The sequence below is a fragment of the Chrysochloris asiatica genome, unplaced genomic scaffold (assembly GCF_000296735.1).
Source record: "Chrysochloris asiatica unplaced genomic scaffold, ChrAsi1.0 scaffold00010, whole genome shotgun sequence".
Lineage (NCBI taxonomy): Eukaryota > Metazoa > Chordata > Mammalia > Afrosoricida > Chrysochloridae > Chrysochloris > Chrysochloris asiatica.
Window position 1 is genome coordinate 21,009,510 of NW_006408528.1, and position 24,376 is coordinate 21,033,885.

The window sequence follows — 24,376 nt, forward strand, 5'->3', positions numbered from 1 at the left end:
CTTTTGAGCTACTACATCCATAGGTGTAGGTCAAGTTCATCAAATTGTATCAGATTACTCTTTTTTTCCTCTTCTTTCTTTTTCTAGTTGAGTTCTGATCATCCAGCCTTTGAAGCCAGGTCAAGTGGGTATTATCTGCAAGTGTGGGTATTCTTGTGCATATGCCCTCTCTTCTTATCAACTGGATGCTTCACTCTCTACTCTAATCCTCTGTGGCTATGTCACTGACTCTGGGCCCAGGAGACCCCAGGTCTTGCCACACTGCTGGCCAACCAGGTCTCCACCCGGGTTCACAGGAGTCTATTGAATGTGGTAGGGCTTAGCTTGCAGCCTCATTGCTTTTTTTGCTCACTTCCCCTTATTGGTGACCAATGTGATCACCAGTCAGAATGCATGTCTGCTCATGTAGTCCCATTTAGTCTTAGTCTTGGAGAAGGGGTTTGCTCTGAGGGGACCCGACCACTTGCCTTGATGTCTCCTGGGTGAGCAACTTGCAGAGGCTCCACAGGAAGCCTCCTTCACTGGATAGCACCATTTTAGGTATTCCAATCAGTTATAGGCAGAAGATGGATTTACAAGCTTTCTATGGTGATATTTCTGGCTATTCCTTTCTCTCTCCCTAGAGTGTCTATTTTATAATGGTATGCAAGGGAATCCAAGATTCAAAAGACAGCCAAGCATCTTAAAATTGTTTCTCCCCTTTTGCCCATTCCAACTATGCCTTGATTCCTATATCCCAGAGCCCTGTTGTTCCAAGGTTGTGCATACATCATTATTTACCTCTGCCCCACTTAGCCCATGCAAGCCTGCCTAATTGTTCTCCCATTCCCCTCCTCATTCTTATATATTACCCACCTCCCTAGCACCCAAACTATCCTATGTCTATTCCCTACCCTGTGCTCCACCTTCCCCTCCCTCCCTCCCCTCATCTCACCCCCACTTCCTGGTAACAAGCAAAGAATCTCTTCCCCCCCTTTAGTATGAGTTCTTTTTCTAGTCTTTTACAATAGTGGTCAAATGACCATTTTTGCCTGATAGAGAATCTTTCCCACCCCTCCACATAATGAAAGTCATGTAGAGAATTTTTCTTATACAGGTATTTATCACCATGACTTAGGGCACAAATTTTCTATACTCATTTTGAAAATGAATTTTTGATGATTTACTATGAAACATAAACACTGGAGCCATTTAAAATCTCGAGTTAAAGGGGCACAATGAAGTGATAGAGACCTTCAGAAAAGTATTGGAATAATTATTTTAAGAGACCCTTGGCTATGAGATACCACCTTGGTGAATTTAAAATTTATATATGGATATTCCTAGGCCTAAGATCTGTCTAAATAAGCCTAATGGACTATAAGCCTATCAAACAAAATAAAAAGCTATTAGGTTTATTTAGTAGATCAGAAGGATACTATATTATAATGACTCTAGAATGTTGTTGAGTGAAAACATTCAATGTAGAAAGTGAATGAAAAGATGTTATTTTTTCATAAGCTTTTTGAAGTATACTGGTATATCTAATTTAATAGGAGCGTCCCTTTAAATATATCTGGTTTCATTTTAAGGTTTGGTTTGGGCGGTGAGTTTTATTATCCATGTTAAATAATGTGCTAATTAGAAGAATAAGAAATATTTTTATGAAATATTTAAAGTAGATTTAATCAATTTTACTTTCTGATAGTTTGCAGCTGTTGCAACTTTACCATTTGATGTGGTAAAAACACGAAAGCAGACACAACTTTGGATATATGAAAGTCATAAAAGTAAGTTTAATTTAAAACATTTTTACAATGTCATGAAATTTTTCTTTCCTTACAGTTATTAAGAATATCTTCAATGGGGAACTGGTGTGGTGTTGCAGGATAATGTAATGTGCTAGATGGCAAGGTCAGTTTGAGCCTCAAGATTGGCAATTCAAACCCACCAGCTGTTCTCGGAAACCCTAGACAAGTTCGCTATGAGTTGGAACTGACTAAGCAGCACTTTAACATCAACAGTGGGGAAAGCAAGATGGTTTTTTCCTCTTCAGTCTTATTCTCTTTATGTTTTATGAAACTAGTATACTGTTAGAATGGAATATCCAGAAAATATACCCTAAAGTCAATTTAAAAAATATATAAAAGAGACCTTAAAGTCTAATGTATCTTGTCTGTCATCAGTTAAGTCTTATGTTGGCTATATAGAAGATTGAATTATCTTTGTTATTCATGAGCTAAATTGTTTTATGCTATTTTTTCTACTTCAACACACTCGGACCACTTCTCCCATTCTTGATGCAAGTAATTCTCTCATTCTTCAGGTGTGCTCCATGTCAGGCACCATCAATCCTTTCCTAGCCCTCAAAGTACTCCTCAATCTAGTAGAGGAGAAGCTGTTACAGAAGTATTTTAGGATGTATTAAGTGCCAGATCCTAGAATAATTTTTAATCTGATTTTTAAGGGTATCATCTATACTTAGTTATTAAATTTTCAATCTCTAGTTTCATATTTTTAAACATAGCTCAGATCTGTTTTCCAGAAGTTAATTTTCTCCAAACATGCTCAGTATTTTAAAGCAGTTGAAGAAAAAGAATTCTTTAAAAAGTTGTTATTCTTGGAAAACAAACTTATTAAAAATTATCTTAGTAATAATTTAGAAAAATGCCAACTGGAAGAGCAGTGAAAGGACTTGTATTTGTGTACTGAACTGTTGGGAAGGAAGTGTCGTAGTGGGGGAACTCTCTGGCCTTGCGATAGAGTAGAAAAGTTAGAACTACTTTGGAGAACAATTTGGCAATGCCAAATTAGTCTTACCTAGCAATTCTGTTCCTATTTATGGACCCTAGAGGAGGCTATTCATTATAGTGTCACATCTTATTAGTGTCACAAAGTTGGAAACCATCTAAGAATATTCCCTTGCAGGCAAATTCAATAAATTATGAGAATCCATTTAATAACATACAGGAATTAGAGTAAACTGTAGCTACACTTACCAATTTACTTACATTAATTCCTGTATGTTATCTCATCATATGGATTATGTAGCTATACTTATCAGTAGGAGTCCTGGTGTGGCACTGTAGGTTAACGCAGTGGACTGCAAAGTCATTTGAACTGCAACGTTGGTAGTTTAAGCTCACCAGTCTCTCCATGGAAACCCTATACAGGGTCGCTATGGGTTGGAACTGACTCAATGGCACTTAACAACATTTATCAATGTTGTTGTTAAGAGCTGTTAAGTTTTTGTTGATACCATTAAATGAAGTTTAAAAACAAAAAAATAAGAGTACATATTGTATATGGATTTATTCATTTCTAGTAAAAGTTTAACATGCTTGAGGAGGATTTTATTACAAAAGAAAGGAGAGAGGTTACCTCTGGGAAGAGAGAAAGAATAAGATATACAGGGAGCTTCTATTACATTTGAAAAATACAGTTATTAAGATTTAATACATTTGGATGGTCATTAAGTGGGTGTTAGTTTCACAATTTTCTATACTTTTCTGTATTTTGGAAATATTTTATATTAAGATTAATCCCTTAGAATAAAGAAGTGGCTTATTACCTCTATGAATATTTCTTTAACAGAACTGTAGGCTTTTGAGATTCCACTAGAGTTCTACTGTCACTTTGTCAGGTGATACTCTTTCTTTAAGTGTGCCTGAAAAATAGAAACAAGTGTGAACTTGAGTTCTACATAGTGAGTAGAAATACCTTGGCTACCTGTTTTTCTTTCTTTCATGTTGCTTCCCAAATTTAAATGAAATGACTTAAACAGAAAGTAAATGTTAACTTTTATAAAGTTGTTGTCATTGTCTTAAAGTTTCTTTCATAAATACTCAGTTTTAATTGATTTTTAATATGGTCGCTATGAGTCAGAACTGATTCGACGGCAACAACAACATATTTAAATTTAATATAGTAACCTTCTGTATTGGGATCCTATGTTATATTTGCTTTACAATTTACACTGATGGCATGGCTTCTTAAGTAAGTTATAGGTTTCATAATCAGAGAATCTGATACTTTATATATATATGAAATTATAAGAATGAACCCCACTGCATTCAGTAGCAAATTCTGAAAAGCCATTTTGGAAGGATGTTCTTCTATAATCTTTTCCCTTTTCTCCAGACTTGTTTAGTAGTAATTACTTTATTCTTTCTAATAAGTCAGGGTCCTGGTGTGGTGCTGTGGATTAATGTGTCAGACTGCAAAGCCATTTGAACTGCAAGGTTGGCTGTTCAAGCTCACTAGCTGCTCCTCAGAAACCCTATACAGGGTAGCTATGGGTTGGAACCCACTCGACAGCACTTGACAACAACATCATTGTGCAAACATTGATTATTAAAGAGTTTTAAAATGCTGCTCTTGGAAGATAATGTTCACATGGTATTATGCGTCCTTCTTAGCTGGATTTTTTAAAACTTAATGCATCTAGTAGTCTGTGGACTAAGCTAGCCAAGAGTCAGTATGTAAAATTAAGATACCTGATCTCTGCATTAAAAAATTTCATTCATTAAGTTTTAATGTTTAAACGTAAGTGATATCTATTTTGTTGTTTAAAAACTTTTTTAAAAAATTGTGCTCTAGATTTTTCAATGATTTCAAATAAATTATATGTTAGGTTGGCTAAGGGATATAGCTACTCTTGGAGGAAATAGAACGAATCGTTAAGACTAACACATCTATTCAGAAAGGTTATAATAAAGCAGAGCCCCATTGAGAGCATGGACTATTTTCTTTAGAACCTCTTTTTAGGAAAAACTATTTTTAATGTATGCAATAAGAATTACTATAAAAATATATATTAGACTTTCTATTTGATATGGTTGTTGTTAAGTGCTATAGTCGGGTTCCGACCCATAGCGACCCTGTTTAGGGTTTCCGAGGAACAGCTGGCCTTGTGGTTCAAGCAGACTTTGCTGTCCAGTGCATATTAACCAACCACGCTACAGGAAGTCTCCTATTTGACATTAGATACATAATAAACATTTGTATACATTTTAAAGTTTTTTGAAGATGTGTAAAAAAGATGTAAAGAATGCTCACCACCAAGTAACAAGCTTAAGAAACACAACACTTAACAACTCATGAGGAGCCTTTTGTATTTTTCCTTGATTGTATCCAGTCTTACACATCTTTAAACTTAGACATCTTTTTTCTATTTTGTTTTTCCTTTTTAACGAATCTAACTATTCAGAATCAGATTTAAGATATCTCTTCAGGTAAACAGGCCTATTCATATAATGAAATGATATATCCATCAAATGGCATAAATATATGTATTATAAAATTATTTTCATATTAGCATTTTTATTTTAAAATTTAGTGAATATGACAACTTGGGTTATAATGAAGAACATTGTTGCTGAAAATGGATTTCCTGGATTATTTACAGGTAAAAACACGTGCTTTATTCAATCATTGAATACAACTAAAACACCTTCTAAACTTAACTTTCAGGAGGGAGTTTTAGGAAAGCATTTCACATTTATGATTTTTCATATCTTTGCTATAAGTTAAAACAAGTATTAAATAACAGGAGTTTTACAATAAATCAGATTTCTGTATGAAGTGATACGGGATTGAAGTTTGAGAGTGTTGAGTTGTTTGGCTTGTTCTTGGCCACCAGTTTTTGACATATTTGATACGTCAATTCATTTAATTCAGTTGTATTAGAATACAGTCAAATAGCTTACATTTAAAAAATAAAATTTGTTCTGATTATTTTTATTCTCTTTTTCAGGACTAGTTCCTCGTTTAATTAAAATTGCTCCTGCATGTGCCATTATGATCAGTACATATGAATTTGGGAAGACCTTTTTCAAGGAACAAAACATTCGAAGCCAGCAATACTAGCTAGTAATGTTTCAACTTGAAATAACCATAGTCAAATAATAAAATGGAGACAGACAAGAATTTTTCCACTATTATTACTTTACATTGATTTGATGTTTTTATTTCCTATAATTTAAATGAGTATTTATTTATTATTCCACCTCTAATACATAACCCAAATTTTAAACTGTTTTTTTTAGTTTCTGAGATAGTGAAAAAGAGATTCCAGAAATCCAACCATTGAGCATCCTAGTCTGAGAGCAATATATTTTTATATGTATATGTTTCAGTATAATTTATCTTATTGGGAGTACATTAGCTACACTGAACCATTTTGAATTATGTGTTGAACGACTGTACAGAGTCTAGAAGAAAAAATCCATGTTTTTGTACATTTAAATTACGTACATAGAAATATATAAGTATGAATAAAACACATAATAGAAGATAGCCATTAAGTAGCATTAATCAAATACTACTTATTGGTTATTTTATTTCTTTAATCCAAATGTAAGGAGACCTGATGGCACCTAGCTGCTAACTAAAAGGTTGGTGGTGTGAACTCACCAGTTACTCCATGGCAGAAGGATGTGGCAGTCAAGGTCTGTAACGATAGTCTGTTCTGGAACCCTATGGTGTCCATAGGGGTGCTGTGAGTCGGAGTCGCCTGGATGGCACACAGTAGTCCAAATGCTTTCTTTTTCTTTTTTTTTTTTTTTAACTCTTTACTATTTTAAGTATTCACACGTATTAAGAATTTCCCTAATCAAAGGTAAGACTATTTTACCTTTTATGAACAATACCAGTTATATGATGTTGATGTTGCCATTTTGGGTGACTAAACAGAGTCCTGTTATGGCACTGTCAAATAAACACTGGGCTGCTAACTGCAGTTTAGAGGTTCAAGCGGACTAACCATTCCTTGGAAACCCTATAGAGGGTCGCTATGAGTTGGAACCACTTGATGGCACTTAAGAATAACGTAATAGCTACTGTTTTCACAAGAGAGGGAATTTTTTACTATTTGGTGTAAATGTTAATTTTACTCAAATTGGATGTGCAATGGAAAATCACTGTATTTAAACTAGTAAAAATAAACTTAGAATAAAGGATGGGACGCTGGTTTTTAGCCACTTCATAATTCCTAAAATTGTTCATACAGAGTCCTGGTGTGTTATAACTACTGGACCACAAGGTTGTTTTGAACTGCAAAGTTGGTGATTCAAACCCACCAGCTGCTCCTTGAAAACCCTATACAGGGTCGCTATGAGTTGGAACTGACTTGACGGCACTTAACCAACAGCAAGATCATTGTTCATTAAGTTCTCTAGATCATTTCTAATGACTTGTTCTAACATTACATAGCTTACTAAGCACTATATTGGTGTTCAAATATTTTAAAATGTCCTGTGATTTCATGTCATCTCATATTAGTCTGTTAGACCAAGAGACTAAATAAGAAGGAATTGCTTTCAGGCATGGGAGGCTAATGCTTAAGTAATTTAGCTTTTGAATATACTTAGAGATGAAATAAAGACTATGATGGCAGGGTAAGAAATGGTATCCTTTTCTAATATTGCTTGATTTCCTCAAGATCTGTATCATGTAAGAATAAACACTTTATTTTAATCTATTTGTATTTTATGACACCATGAAGCATTTCTTTTCTAAAATAGAATAATATATTTAGGTAACAAATCTATGGTTTCAGTAAAGCTATAAATACATTTTTTATTTAAAGTAGAAAAGGGTTTATATATTTCACAAGAAACAAACTGTATAGGGTTTGTTGTATGTAGTCTTTTGCTTTTATTTTATCCTGTGTTAAATTAAATTTGCAAAAATAGTCTCATAAATATAAATATATAATTTAATGTATATTTTCATTTAAATATCTTATACCTTAATTAAAATTGTGATTTTAGTAAAATATTTTCAAATAAAAGTAACTGTTAATGCTATACTGTATATATATGAAAGTTTATCTTGAACATGACTGTCTAAAGTATTAAATTTAAATTTACTTTGGTAAATTCTGCTGTGCATGTTTTTGATAAATGATTGGTAGAAAAAGACAGAAAAACTTAAAACTATGATCTAAAAAAGCAACTACAGATTTCAACTTAAGTATCACTTCTCCTTGGAAACCCTATGCAGGGTCACTATGAGTCGCAACTGACTCGATGGCACTTAACTACAACATCACTTATAAACACCAGAAAGGGCATTTCCATTCTCTCTACTATACTGCACTTGAGGAAAATTTTTATCATTTATGACTAAAATAAGTTAAATAAATCTCAATTTCCTGGTAGTTTTTCTAACACATGTTACATGCAAAGAATATGAATGGAAAGGCTGAAGAATGAAACCTTCTTTATACTTAAGAGGTTAAGAAAAAAAAAATCAGTACATGTTTTAGATTAAATATTTAGTAACCAAGAAGGATGTGCTAGAAATTATGTCAGCACTTTGCCTAATAACATTTTAAAATTGAAGTTCTTGTGTGCCATTGAGTCAGTTCCGACTCACAGTGATCCTATCTAGGGGTTTCAAAGGCGCTGTTAATGAGTTTGAACTGATCAGAAACCTTATGCCAGGTCACTATGGGTCAGAACAGACTCGATGGCACTTAGTAACAAGGAGCAGCTGGTGGATAAACGCAGCCCGTGCATGACTAAAATACTAAGTTACTTATCCACCCCAATCAAGTTCTAGCTGTTAAAATAATTGAACTATATTGGCAGTAACTATTCCCAGATTTCACCTCAGTTCAATAGACAACTATGACTGTCAACCACATGGGTTTCCCAGCATTTTAAATACATGGGCTCTAGGAATGCCATATTTGTAAACCTAGAAAGTTTTTCTCCTGTTAATATTAAGGCACCATTAAATGTTCTTACACATTACTTAAATGAAATGTTTTCAAGAAGAAACGTTTTTCCAAATACTACATTTGTTACTTTTAATATAATTCATATTAGATTTTTAAAAAGAAGTATGGAGTTAAAATTACTTTTTCCATTTTTTCTAAGAAAACTATTACCAATACGTATTTAACTTCGTATAACTCCTTTAAATTCTTCCCCCCCTTTTTCTTGGGAACAAATTCCTGAGATGAGGGAAAGTTTAGTTTATCGTATTTCAATTTTTTGCCAAATAAACTTTTTAAATTAAAAAAATACTTTTATCTAATGTCTACCATTTAACATTTCTTAAGACTGTATGTGGTAGTCAATATTAAAAGCACTGAAGATAAGCTATTTCAGATACTATCCAGTAGGAGGTCCCTCAAGAGTAATGATCCATAGAAGTATGCTATGGAAGTTAAGAAACACTGAAGAACTCTTCACTCAACCTGAGGCTGAGAGAGTGATCAGGAAATGCTTCTAGGTTTAGAACAGGTTTGTTGTTAAGTGCCGCCAGCTTCCAACTCATAGCGACCCTGTATAGGATTTCTGAAGAGTAGCTGGTGGGCAATCTTATTAACTAGGAGAGGTAGAAATCTCAGTTAAGGAATTGAATTCAAATCTACATGGCTTGAACATGGTAAAGTGGTACATAAAAATGAAACCAAGGAGGATTACCGGTAACAGCTGTAACAATAAGAATTGCATTTTATAAAGCCTCGTGGCAGTATGGAAGATGTACTTTTTAAAAAGTACAATAACTGCTTTGCTTATTAAAAAAATCTTGAACTGATTTAAAATTTGAAACAGCCTTGATGTTCAAAGTAGTCATAGGACATTTCAGAGGTAATCCAATATGGTTATCAAAAATCTGGACATCTTACCTAATGATAGGATCATTCCAGTAGGCTTATATTCTAAACTGTAATGTGAGACACATTTATAACCACTTGAAATATTGTATGTAAATCTAATAAAGAGGACTTCAACTGACTTGATTTTACTTAAGGTTTCTGTCTATCATAATTGATAGTGGCTTGTATTTGAAATGTACATTGTAAGAACTTTTATATATTAATTTCATTTAATATTGAAAACTTTATGCCTCCATGTCAGGGCCCAGAAATGGTAATATTTTCTATTTTACAAAAGACGATATGGCTATGATATAGTTAAATCAGAACAACAAAACTACTGCTTTGATAGATGTTGCCTGTTCTAAAGTGTGATTTTTTTTAACAAAAAGAATATTCAATTTAATATGAATTAAAGTAAGGATTTCTCTAAATTCCATTTTAATTATAGTATTTTTTTTGTTAATTAATGTCAAGTTAATTCCAACTCATAGGGACCCTGTATAGGATTTTTGAAGAGCAGTTGGTGGGTTTCAACCGCTGACCTCAGTTCTGTATTTTAGGTGTGAAATAACACACATTTGCCAAATCTGTTGAAACAAAGGTTCAGTGTACAAATTTTCAGGAAACTTTTTGTTATTGAAAAAAAAAAAGATCACTAATGCCATAGTACAAAATGTTTACTATACATGCAACAAACATAATACATCAAGGCAACAAAATACACATGAAAATATTTTGGCATATAATTCAGCATTCTTTGTGAACAATAAACACTACCATCTAAAATTAAAGATTGAGACATATTGTTTCCTCATGCAAACATTAACAAACAACTCTATAACTAGTGTTAAATAAACTGTAGAAATCTGAATTTCACAATAGCAGATGAATTTTATACCAAGAGCTCCAAGAAAGGAGGAAATGTCATGATCGTCAGATGCCATGTTGAAATCTGCATTAGCAGTACACACTAACTGTATACAATAGACAAATCTGAAAAAATTGATCAATTATGGAATCTTGAATTTCCTTTCTTATAAAAATGTATGGAAAAATTTAATGATTTTTTTTTAAAAACTAAATGTCAGCTGAGTGGACCATGAATGAATGACAAAGCATTTGAATATTCTGAGTTTTTAGGAAAGCAGCAATACCCAGGCCAGACTAAATTTTGAAGTTCTTTTTAACCATTTCTTCCCTCACTCCTCCTGAGGTCTTATCATCCTCATGTCTTATCTTCTACCCCCCATGCTGATTAAAAACTGCTCTGGATATCTCATTCACAGTAAGATGTATTAGGATTGATAATAGATTAAAGGTACTTTTTCTTCAAAATATATATTTGCATTTCTACAAGTCTTAAAGCCTTAAACTAAAGGAAGAAATCTGTGTATGTTCTGGCACATCTAGGATAACATTTTAAGGACTTTTAGGCATTCTTTGACCTTGAAATGGCATAATTTGGATTTATTAATTCCAGATTATGACACTAACCTGTAAATATTACAGGCAATCACCACAGTCCTACATTTACAACACAAAGTGAATGTGACAAGTTCAGAGCTCTTCTTCTCAGTAAGTTGTTTTGGGAGGAACATTCTTTCTGTATGTCAGAGCTACTACGCTTGAATGTAATATTGTATTAACAAAAATACCATTGGAAGTCCTTTATAAATATTGTAGCCTCTTCATGTAAACAATGTATAAAACTTCTTTGGCACAACTAAACATGTTTTCCTCATATTCTCTAGAAAATATACTAAATACGTTTCCTATCAATATGGTTGAATTTTTAGGGACAAATGATTATTTGCAGTTGTTGCAAAAATTGTGAAGAAGATAAAATAAGGATCATACATCTTTTTTAAGAAGAAAATCAGTTACTGCTGGAAGTGTTAGGAATTTTTAGTATTAAATTTAAAATGACACTATGGCATGATTAATGATAGAGGCTATAAAATATACACATTAAAATTCACTGTTGCAAAGGGGAGAAAAAATTACATGTCTCACAAACATTTATTGTTAAGTATGATGATTACCTACTGACCTTTATCTAAGTTTCTCAAATCCTTAATTTGAAATTTTGATAAAATACTTTTTCAACATGTTTTCTACATCTTTATATTTCCAACTGTTGAGGCATACTTGATCATATTTTAAAATTAATAACCTTTTAAGATAAAATTTTGGGAAAACAAAGATTTTAAGTGTATCTAAATGGCCTAAAATACTGTAAAATACTTTCTCTGTGGCCTTAATAAATTAGTAATAGCCTAAAAATGCCACATTCCTACAAATTTATAAAATGTTAAGTGTAATGTAAATTTGATACCAAATGATAAACGTTAAAGGAAAACTAAAAGCATAGTTGAGGACCTTCATCTGGAGAAATAATCAAAACCCTGGAAGAAATTAATGAAACAAGAAAATGTGTAAGTCATTTTTCTGTGGAAAATGTCATTGAATAGAGTAAGAAAATACCAGTCTCTGGTGACTAAAGATACATTTAAGCAAATAAGTGAAAATCAGTTGAATAATAAAACATACAGTTTGTGATAGATTATTAATTTCAAGGATCTTTAGACCTTTTGCTTATGCCTATTCATTTTTAACATTTCCCTAGTGACATTCTTTAGTAACAAAGATGAGAATTTTTAATATGAAAAATGGTGGGGTCATTGGTTTTCACTCATAAGTTTACATAGAGTAGACCGAACTCTGTAATTTAGATAGAATTCCAGATGTGCCAGAACAATATAAAACTTCAAAGGTCTTCTCAGCACTCAAACATATAAACTGAACATGTACAACATAAAAACATCTTGCTTTCACATAAAAATTTTTCAGGATGGAGTTAAGCCTGGACTTGTCATCTCTGCTGTAGGGCTTGCAAGGTAGTCATTAGATTTTAGACTTGTTAGTGACTTGTAACTTGCCACTGATGTTAGAGAGCCACAGAGACCAAGTAATGAAGGAGTGTCTTCTTTACCTGAAAATTGGGATAAAATAACTATCATTAATTGCCCTTGAAGAATGATACCAAAATTAGGCCATAAAACCATAAGAAACTCAAATTTTATAAAATATAGCAAATATATTGCTATGAAAACACCAAGATACCTATTGTTTGACCTCTGAAATGTTTCAAAGTCACTCTAAAAACAATATAGGGCATTATTCGTTGTTTTTATAAAAGTTTTAGATATGGATGTTTGGAACTCCATGTTTTAAGAGTAAAACTAAAAAGTTACCTAGTTTGTGGGGGATACGTGAATGTTCAGTCAATAAAGGATAATGAAAAACTGTACGTGAAATTAACAGTAATACTGCCAAGGCCTCAGAAATACCAGGGAATCCAGAGTTAGGTAAAGTAATGAATGCACAGGAAGCATGTTGAGCTTGGCCATATTACACTGCCTCAATTCAATAGAAGGGCTTGATGTTGGGAAACTTTTTCCATTTATTGAACAATAAGGAGCTCTGGTAGCGTAGTGGTTACGAATCAGGCTGCAAACCTTAAGGTCAGCGGTTCGAAATTACCAGCTGCTCCGCGGGAGAAAGATGAGGCTTTCTACTCCCGTAAAGATTTACACCCTCGGAAACCCTGTACAGGGTCGCTATGGGTCTGCACCGACTTGACGGCACATAACAACAACTCAAGCACCTACTAAGTGACACTGTTGGATAAACACTGTATTGCTAATTACAAGGTTGATGGTTCAAATCCAGCAGCCGCTCCTTGTAAACCCTAGACAGGGTTGCTGTGAGTTGGAACTGACTTGACAGCATGTAACAAAAAACAACAGCTATGCATTAAGAACTTTAAGTGCTCTACTTCAATACCATTCAAGAGGAATGGTAGACGGTCTATTTCTGAAACTTCATAGCTGAGTTAATTTTAAACCCAGAGTGCACAAATACCAGCTATGAGTGGCTGGCCTATGACTGAAAGCTAAGTTTTTGACATTAGCAGATTTTCACAGTAGATGGAAAGCATAGTTATAGAAGTGTAAGTTGAACCAGACAGATGTTTCTAAACATACATTGTTTCCCATAGTCCTTTGTACTTTCCCACCTTGTCATACTATATGGTAGTGGTTTTTAGTTATGTTCTTTATTCCCAACACACTGTAGATGCAAATTAATTATATAATTAATGAATGGATTATTCCGTGTAAACGCAGTAGAACTCAAGATTGTTGTTAAGTGTTGTTGAATCGGTTCTGACCCATAGTGGCCCTCTATAGGGTTTCCAAGAAGCCACGGGTGAGCTTGAACCGCCAACCTTGCAATTGCAAAATGGCTTTGCAGTCTGGCGCATTAACTCACAGTGCCACACCAGGACTCTGGAACTCAAGATAGCATCTGGGATTTCTTTAACTTTGTGACCATTTGAGTCCATTCTTTCCTTTGTAAAATAGGAACAAATATCAAAATAAGATTAACTGCTAAATCCATAGTTTTACTGGTAGGTAAAAACTGGAAGATACAGTGTTTACAAAACGACAGAGCAGGAATAGTTTTAAACTATTTTTAAAATAGTTTTAAAACATTCAGATTTAAGATGTTTATCATGTTCTGTCAGGACCCAAAAATTATAGATATCATTAGCATCCTTCTTTTAATGTTTAAGCTGAGAGACTCTTCTCAGGTCAAAATTATAATATATATATATATATATATATACACACACACACATTATTTCTAAAGTTACATTCAGACTTCAACTGTTTATCATGTTATGCCAGAGGCAAAAGGTATAGATGTTCTAATCACCTTTTGTAACCCTGGAGTTCTGATAAATGCTCCAAACACTTGACTGCTTTAGATAGCCTCTCCCAATTCTTCATTACAGACCCCACAACCATAGTCTTTTAAAGCTATTTACTGCTAATCACATGTATTTTAAAATAGATTACAAAATTATAAGATTAAACAGATTACAAAAGACTATCAACAATTCAAGTATTTAGCATAGTTACACAACAGAGACTGTTGTTGTTGTCATGTGCCATGGAGTCGGTTCCGACTCATAGCGACCCTATACAGGGTTTCCGAGGCTCTAAATCTTTATGGGAGCAGAAAGCCTCATCTTTCTCCCGTGGAACAGCTGATAGTTTCGAACTGCTGATTTTGAGATTCGCAACCACTACGCTACCAGAGCTCCTTACAATAGAGACTATATAGCTATAAAACATTAGAGAAAGGAACAGCACTGTATACTGTAAGGTAGTGATTTCCAGGATATACTGTTAAGTGCAAAAGAATAGTGGGGGCGGGGAGCCTAATGAGATAAACTTTAAGCACAGAATTTGACTGTAATTCCTTACAGGGGTATAATCTCAAGATAAAAACAATTAATTGCAAAGAAATATTAGGCTATTTTAATGAAATATTATTTTGAAACCAGTATGTTTAGTGGAATAAATCAAAGAAATAATTATATCTGTATAATTGTACCCATTGCTCTTAAACTGATTACAACTCATATAATCCTCTATGGAAGCAGAAAGCCTCATCATTCTCACATAGAATGGCTGGTGGGTTTGAACTGCTGACATTACGGTTAGCAGTCCAATGCTTATCCTACAGTGTCACCAGAGTTTTTCATAAGAAAAAAAATATAAAATCAAATAAGTAAAAATCCTGGATCTTAGATTTTAATTATAACACATCAGAATAAATTTATAATTTTCTATAGAAAAAGATTATTAGCGCTAGCCACTGAAAAGACCTAGAAACAATGACTAATTCAATAGCAATAAGCATTCCTAAAGTCCACACTGTGGTCTCCATAAACACTTCTATTATTAAGACAGAACTTGGAGAAACAACGGGTCCTAGGTATGGAACATGAGAGGCACCAAAATAATCCAGAATATTGTGCTGCCAAAAAGTTACGAAGCTATTAACAAATTACTTGGGTGTCAAATGGAGGCAAGAGCCATTCTTAGGGGCTCTCACTGGCCAAACAGGACAGTGACCTTCTGAAGAGATGCATAAGTGGAGGCACTTCAATGTAAATTACCTATCAAGTAATATAAAACCAGAACTACCAGTGCCATTGAGTCAATTCCAACACATAGCAATGCCATGTATACAGACTAGCTCCATAGGTTGTAATCTTTATAGAAGCAAATTGCCAGGTCTATCTTCCACAGAGCTGCTGGTGTCTTCAAATTGCTAGCCTTTAGAAAGCTAGGAGCAGACTGCAAACTGCTTACAGCACCCAAACTCTTAACAGGTAATATCAAATGTTACACGTCCTAAGTGTAATAATGATAAAACTTTTTAAGAGAATGTCTTTATATTTAGGAGATACATGCCAACGTATTACGAGGTGAAATACCATGATGCCTACAACTTGCAATTTACTTTCAAATAGTTGAAGAAAAAAGAAAAAGTAGACTAGTAAGGATAAATGGTGGAAGCATGTGCAAACAAGATAGACAGCAAAATACATCGTATGTGGTAAAATATCAGCAAGTGAATCTAGGTGAAGGATATATAGGTGCATCTTGTTCTTCAACTTGTCTGTATGTTTGAAATCATGTAAAATAAAAGGTTGGGGTGGGGGAAGTGACAAGGCATTTACCAATCCAGTTGCACTCCAGGAAACTTTAGAATGCCCTAATTTCACAAATTATCTCCCTGACTTTTCCTCCCAAGTTTTAGGTGGTATAGTGTATATCTTTGAGTCCATTGGTGGTGCACATAGTTAAGCAGTTGGCTGCTAAATGAAAGGTCCATCTAGCGGCACCTCAGAAGAAATACCTGGTGATTTACTGCCAAGAAATCAGCCACTTATAGTCATAAAGAGCACAACTGTACTCTGACACAAACAGCATCACCAACAGAACCAACTCATGGCAACAGTATTATTATTTATGTAACTGGATATCATCACTATTTTACTGAAGGCAGCTGCTGGGGTTGTTTGTTTACCTTACAATGTTTTTTGAGAAGTTTCTGCTACCTTTGTTTCCTGAGTAGGTTCTGAATTAACTGAAGCCATTATAGGGGTCTTCCTTGCATCAGTCCTTTAAGTATTCTCCAGACAGCGCAGAATAAACAAACACAATTTGTGAATGGGGTCTGCTATGTTCCTTTGAAACCAATGGATTGTATTAATATGTTTCATGGTTGTGACAGCTGTTTTATTTTTTACAATTATCTGTTCATCGGCCATTATCTCAAAGTAAGAAGTTTAATATTAAAAAGGAGGGTACCTAGATAAATGTCTTTAAAATGTATTAAGTATCTAGGGAAAAGTACAGAATGCACAGAAGAAACTAAGTGAAAATTACTGAGCAAAACAATCATATGCATATGTATATTTATACGTCTGCAGCATAAACTACTGGATTTGTGATTGATGCATTAGAAAGTAAAAGCATACATGGTGTTGGTGTTGGTTCTGTGCCGTGAGTCATAGTTAGTTCCAACTAGTAGTGACCCTGCATAGGTCTGTCTATAAATCTCTACAGGGGCAGAAAGCCTCATCTTTCTCCCAAGGAACAGTTGGTAGACCTTGAGGTTAGCAGCCCGACTCTATACTACCAGAGCTCCTAAAAGAATATGTAGCACTGCTAATTCTAAATTATTGAAAACTGACAAAGTATTTCCATCTGCTTGATTCTACGAGTGTCTCAGGAATATGTTACAGTTTTCCTCATAAAAGTAAATTTAATAAGGAAATGTTTACACTATTTGTATAATCTCTGGTTATTGCTTTTGCATGTGAAGGCATACACAGTAACTTCACTACTTTGCAGGAATACTTTGTCTATTAGTTTCATTATTTGTTCCTTAGTGTTTTCCAAAGATAGAGATACTTTGTCATCTGCATATTTAGTTGTACTACTTATCCTTTGTTCATATCTTTATGTGCATGTTCTTCTCCAATTGTATTAACGAATCCTTCAAGTATAAGTAGTGGTGAACACCTTGTTCTTGATCATAGTATTTCTCCATTAAGTTAGATGTTGGCTTTAGGACAAGAACACATACACACATACAATCCTTTAATTCCTGTGAGACATTACAATTCTCTGAGTATGTCCATTTTTTGCCCTTTTGTTATTTTCTGCTTGTAATTTTATTCCTGTAAACGATGTTTTTAACTTCCTGTATTTTCACTAAAAGCTTGCAAATCCTACATTTTCCCTTGTCTTTAGTTTTACTTTTCTCTTTATCTTTAATTTTTAGCAATTATCTATTTGTAATTTTGATACACATTATTAGTATTTCCAAAATATCCACTTTCATTTCCACGAGTCTTTTTCCCTTTAAAATTTCTTGTTTTGCCCTCAAAATACAGAAGCATTTCCTTACTGAACACATTAGATGTGTGTACAAAAGTAAAATATTCTTCATGTTTTTTTCTTAATTTTGTTGTGTCGGTACCAACTCGTAGCTACCTTATGCACAACAGAACAAAACATGCCTTGTCCTGCATCAATCTCACCATCATTGTTCCACCTGAGTCCATTGTGTTGCCACTGCACAAATCCATCTCTTTGGGGGTCTGGTCTTCCTCTTTCTTGTTGGCCCTCCACTTTACCAAGCATGATGTCTTTCTCCAGGGACTGGTCACTTCGGATAGTATGTCTGAAGTATGAGGACACACTTTCACCATCTTGTCTTCTAAATAGCATTCTGGCTATAATTCTTCCAACATAGATTTGTTTGTTCTTCAGGAAGTCCATGGTACTTTTCTCTTTTCCAACACCATAACTCTGATGCATCACTTCTTCTTCAGTCTTCCTTATTCACGGGCCAACTTTCACATGCATATGAGGCTACTGAAAATACCATGGTTTGGGTTAGGTGCACCTTAGTCCTCAAACTGGTTATCTTTGCTCTTGAGCACTTCAAAGAGGTCTTGTGCAACATGCATGCCTAATGAAGTATGTTGTTTGATTTCTTGACTGCTGTTTCCATGAGTATTGATGGTTGATGTAAGCAAAATGAAGTATTAGACAACTTCAGTCTCTTCTTGATGTTATTTATTCATCCAGTTGTGAGAATTTTTGTTTTCTTTACATTGAGGTACAACTCATACTGAAGGCTGTGGTATTTGAACCTCATCAGTAAATGTTTTAAGTCCTCTGAAAGCAGAGAATACCAGAAAGATGTATACCTGTGCTTTACTGACCACAAAAAGGCTTTTGAGTGTGTGGATCATGACAAGCTATGGATAACATCGCAGAGAATGAGGAAACCTGTACAAGAGACAGTTGTTTGAACAGAACAAGGGGACACTGGCTGATATAAAATCAGGAAAGGTTGAGCCAGGGTTATATTCTTTCACCATATTTATTCAATATGTATGCTGAGCAAATAATCCAAGAAGATGGGTTATATGAAGAAGAACATGGATGGCATCAGCACTGAATGAAGACTCATTAACAATCCACAATATGCAGATGATACAACCTTGCTTGGGGAAAGTGAAGAGAACTTAACAATTTGTCCATAAAATCCTTTAATATTGAATGTGAAGACTTAAAATTTTAACTTCAGTTCTTTCAGCTTGAGAAATGCTGAGCATGAGCTTGCCTTTTGGTTTTCGAACTCCAGGTCTTTGCACATTTTATTGTAGTACTTGACTTTGTCTTCTCAAGTTGTCCTTTGAAATTTTCTGTTCAGGTCTTTTACCTCCTCACTTCTTCCATATGCTTTAGCAGCTCTACGCGGAGAGCAAGTTTCAGAGTCTCCTCAAACATATATTATGGTCTTTTCCTGCAATCCTTTTTTTGGTATCATAAGTCTAAAATTTTTATTTTACTTTAAAATATGAGTTAAAAATTTAAGCAAACCATTTCTGTGGTATGTAGATATGACCAAAATGATGGAGAGTGTTTACTACTCACTATAATTAGTATGACCCTGTTTTAAAGAAAAAAATGACCAAAAAATTGAACTAAGAGTCTCTCCCATTATTTTTACCATCTACATTTAATGAGTATATTTTTAAATATTTTATATAGTTTAGGAGAAGCATTACTTTTAAAATCAGCTTAAGTATACAATAAAGAAACTATTTTTTGTATTAGCACTAATAATGCTTAGATTTGGAAGCTTCTCTGGATTTTATAGATAATTGAGGAAAAATAACTGCATCAAACAATAGTCAATAGAAGGTCAACAAAGACTTGTCACACTCATATAGCAAGAATTGAAGAAAATTTGCAAACACATATAAAGTCTACAAAAATATGAATTAAAAAAGAAAAATTCCTTTTAGGATTCAAAAGGAAAAATAGTCTTTCACAAAATACATTTGGATGTTGATTTCCCATGTTGCATGTCAAACAGTAAAAGAAATGCAAAAGAAAGCTGAATTATGATGATGTGTAATTCTAAAACGTGTATGATGGTAAAACAACTTTATTCTTTAAAGGAAGGCTGGCTAAAGCTTTTTTCAAAAGAGCACTTTATAGTCAAACAGAGAAGAGAATATAAAATTTCATCACCACATAATTTTATTTTAGGGAGGAATTCAACATTTCAAGATGTGATTTTCCTTCATTCTTGTCTTCTTAATGACCTTTTGCTTTCTTCCTGTATGATGTCCTTAGTGTCATTCCACAACTTTTCAGTCTTTAATGTCTAATGCATCAAATCTGTTCTTAAGATGCTCTATAAATTCAGGTGCAATGTGTTCAAGGTCATAATTTAGTTCTCATGGACTTGTTTTCATTTTCTTCAGCTTCAGTCTGAATTTGCATATGAGCAATTGATGGTCAGTTCTACAGTCTGCCCCCTGGCCTTGTTTTGGTTGATGATATGGAGCTTTTCCACTATCTCTTCCCACAGATGTAGTCAATTTGATTTCTTTGTATACAATCTGGTAAGGACCATGTGTACAGTCATCTTTAATGTTGTTAAAAAAAGTATTTGGAAGGAAGTAGTGGTAGGTCTTAGAAAATGTTATCATGTTATCCCCAGCATTATTTCTACCACCAAAGCCGTATTTTCCAACTAGTAAGACTCTCTCTCTCCAATTTCTGTATTCTAATTACCAGTAATTATCAATACACTTTGATCCATGTTTGGTTAACTTCAGACTGAAGAAATTGGTGGTGGTTGTGTGCCACTGAGTTGGTTACAACTCATAGCGACCCTGTATGGGATTTCTGAGGCTGAAAATCTTTAAGGCAACAGACAGCCTAATAGATTCAAACTAGTGACCTTGCTGTTAGTAACCCAACTCGTAATCCACTACACTACCATGTAGTGAGGAAGAAGGTGGAATTTTTCATTTTCATTATCATTGGCTTTAGTGGTTGGTGCATATATTTGGTCTTTCTTGGAAGACTATGGATATTATCGTATCACAGCATTAGACTTTAAGATAGATCTTCAAATGTTTTTATGATGATGAATGAAACCCCATTCTTCTTCAGTTGTTGATTCTGGCATAGTAAACCACAAGACTGTCAGATTCAAAATAGCCAATACCAGTCCATTTCAGCCTACAACCTGAGGGGCTCATTTTCCAGCACTATATCCAACATTGTTGTTGCTGAGTACGGTCAAATCGTTTCTGACCCATAGTGACCCTGTATAAGGTTTCTGAGGAGAGGCTGCCAACCTCACAATTCAAACAGACTTTGCAGTCCCAAGCATTAACCCACAGCGCCACACCAGGACTCCATATTTGACAATATTCTAGTGCTGCTCATAATGTTTCAATATTCAATATTTTGGTGCTATCTGACAATGTCCCACTACTATTCACTGGTTAAACATTCCAAAATAGAGCACCTCTCCTTTCTACTCAGTCTTTGTCTGGAAGCTCAGCTGAAAGCTGTCTACCATGGGTGACCCTGCTGTTACTTAAAATACCTTTCATCACAACAACACACAAGCCACCAACACCAGCACAACAAACTGACAGAGGAGTGGTAGATTTTACTGGAGTACTATCTTAATCATATACTGATGTTGATCATTTTAATTTTTTTTTGTTTGAGATATTCACACTTTTCAGAAGATCATAAATTCCTTATTTTTATAAGAACTTATTTCCTTTTTTATAAAAAAAAGCTATTCCTTCAAGCCATGAACAAGAGAGTTAGAAGTTTATCTTTGAAGCATGTGATATTATCAAAATAACTGAAAAGGAAAAAAAAAAAAAACAAGGGAGCATAATAAATAAGTTCAAATGTGGCCAAAAAAAAAAAAAAACCCACACAAGTTTATTTAAGAAAGAAAACAATAAAATAACTGAAAAAAATACATGAATAGAATCAATATAAACATCAAGAAAAGAAGTGATGGAAATAATGCAGAAATCAACATATCTGTTTTTCAGTGGCTTCTCCAAGCGTAATCCTGAAATGTTCCCAATTCAGGACCTATGCAGCAAGCAACAGCAATGGAAACAGGTGTCTTCAGGACTTCAAAAACAATCATGGAATCACTTGTAATATAGCTGTGGGGAGTCTAAAAAAACTGGTTTATTCAAAATTGGTTTACAAAATGAAAAGAGATAATAAGGGGGATATAATCCTAGAAGCATTGCAAATGCCGATGAGACTAATGTATTATACTGTGCAATGCCTAATAAAAAAAAGCAACAAATTCATTACCATGGAGTTGATTCTAACTCATAGCAACCATAGAGAACAAAGTCAAACTGCCCCGTAGCGTTTCCAAGACTATAATCTTTATAGAAGCAGATTACCAGGTCTTTCTCCAGCAGAGCAGCTGATGGATTTGAAATACCAATCTCAAGGTTAACAGCCAACCACTGAAACTGTTGTACCACCAGAGCTCCTAATAAACCAAACCCAAATCAAACCCACTGCCACTGAGTAAATTCCAATTCATACAGATTCTAGCAGGGTTTCTGAGATGGTAAATATTTACAGGAGCAGCCAGGCTCAGCTTTCTCCTCTGAACTGACTTGTGGGTTAGCAGCAGCTGACCCTGTAGTTAGCAGAAACCCAATGAATAACCCACAGTGTTACCAGGGCTCCTTGGTGGTGGTGGTGGTTGTGTGCCACCAAGTTGGTTCTGACTCATAGTGACACCGTATAGGGTTTTCAGGGAGTGGGTAGTGGTTTGAACCTCTCACCTTGTAGTTAATAGCCCGATGCATAATCCACAGTGTTACCAGAGCTCCTTTGTTGTTGTTAAGTGCTGTCAAGTCTGTTCCGACTCTTAGTGGCCCTGTATAGGGCTTCCAAGGAGCAGCTGGTGAGCCACTGACCTTGTGGTTCAAACTGACTTTTTGCTCCAGGACTCCTTGCTGTTGTTAGGTGCCATCAAGTAGGTACTGACTCACAGCGACCTTATATACAGCAGAATGAAACACTGCCCGATCCTGGGCCAACCTCACTATTTTTGTCAAGCATGAGCCCACTGCTGCTGCCACTTTGCCAATCCATCTCGCTGGGGGTCTTCCTCTTTTTCTCTGACCTTCCACCTTAACAAACATGGTATGCTTCTCCAGTAACTGGTTCCTCCTGACAATATGTCCAAAGTATGAGAGATGAAGTTAGGCCATCTGGCCTCCAAGGAACACTCTGGCTGCACGTCTTCCAACACAGATCTGTTGGTTCTTTGGGCAGCCCAAGCACTTTCAATATTCTCCTCCAACACCATAACTCAAAAGCATCAATTCTTCTGTGGTCTTCCTTATTCACTGTCCTGCTTTCGAATGCATATGACGTTACTGAAAATATCATGACTTGGGTCACGTGCACCTTAGTCTTCAAGCTGACATATTTGCTTTCAACACTTTAAAAAGGTCTTGTGCAGCAGATTTGCCTAATGCAATAAGTTATTTGATTTCTTGACTGCTGCTTCCATGAATGTTGATAGTTGATCCAAGAAGAATGAAGTCCTTGACAACTTCAATCTTTTCTCTTTTGATAAGAATGTTGTTTACTGGTCCCAGTGGTGAGGATTTTGGTTTTCTTGACATTGAGATGCAATCCATACCGAAGGCTGTGCTCTTTGATCTTCATCAGTAAATGTTTAAATCTTCTTCACTTTCAGCAAGTAAGGACACTTAAAATGAAATGGGGAAATGTTTGCAGTGTTGGTTTTTGTAAGAACAGGTTACCATTCTCTGGACCAAAAGTTTTTTGATAAGGCGACAGACCTAGAAATTTGTTTCAGAATTTCATTAATAAAACAAAACAAAACAAAAAAACTTAACAGTTTAAACAGTTGAAATTAGATGTTTTAATAAAAAGTGAATTTGTATAATGTATGTGCATCTTTGAATAATGTATGCGCATATCTGTACCTAATTTGGATAAACATGGAAATCACTTTCTGGAGGTTTATAAGGCAGGATTTTTCATCAAAGGGGATAGAAAAGTTTTAAGACTGTACCCTGTCAGTGGCAGAAAACTTGAGAGACCTGAGAAAAAAAGGTAGTCTGGTTGAGTTTTAATTCTCTAAGGTTTCACTGCAGTTACCATGCATATTAGTATATTTACTTTGTTTCTTCCTCTATATTATTTCCCTTTTACCATGAAATTTTGCAAATTTTTGGTGTTCACAAGTATGGCATTTTTATTTTGTTGTATGTGCTGTGTTTATTTTTCCAGATAAGTTTTTTTTTTTTTTTTAATTCTCTTTTAAAATTCTTTGGCATTTCAGATGGCTTGTTATGTTTTTGTACAACTACAAAGTTTACTGTCAGTCTCATTCCCTTTTCCTTGTAAGCTGTTTGAGATTTTTGCCTGGAAACCCTGAATGTTTTCTTAACTTTTAATGTCTAATAATTTTAGTAGTATATATATATGTATATAA

General features: G+C 34.5%; 2 protein-coding genes across 4 annotated transcripts in view; one reads left to right on the forward strand and one right to left on the reverse strand.

Annotated features, from left to right (window-relative positions):
- SLC25A40 (solute carrier family 25, member 40) overlaps nucleotides 1-5,847 on the forward strand; it is a 35,532-nt gene extending 29,685 nt beyond the window's left edge. Inside the window, exons 8-11 of the mRNA XM_006834322.1 lie at nucleotides 1,688-1,773; nucleotides 4,884-4,891; nucleotides 5,318-5,386; nucleotides 5,735-5,847. Coding sequence (XP_006834385.1) covers nucleotides 1,688-1,773; nucleotides 4,884-4,891; nucleotides 5,318-5,386; nucleotides 5,735-5,847 — 276 coding nt within the window. The remainder of the gene's footprint in view (nucleotides 1-1,687; nucleotides 1,774-4,883; nucleotides 4,892-5,317; nucleotides 5,387-5,734) is intronic.
- A 6,594-nt stretch (nucleotides 5,848-12,441) lies between these two features.
- RUNDC3B (RUN domain containing 3B) overlaps nucleotides 12,442-24,376 on the reverse strand; it is a 183,363-nt gene continuing 171,428 nt past the window's right edge. For all 3 annotated transcript variants that reach the window (XM_006834325.1, XM_006834324.1, XM_006834323.1), the window contains one exon: nucleotides 12,442-12,587. In XM_006834325.1, coding sequence (XP_006834388.1) covers nucleotides 12,442-12,587 — 146 coding nt within the window. The remainder of the gene's footprint in view (nucleotides 12,588-24,376) is intronic.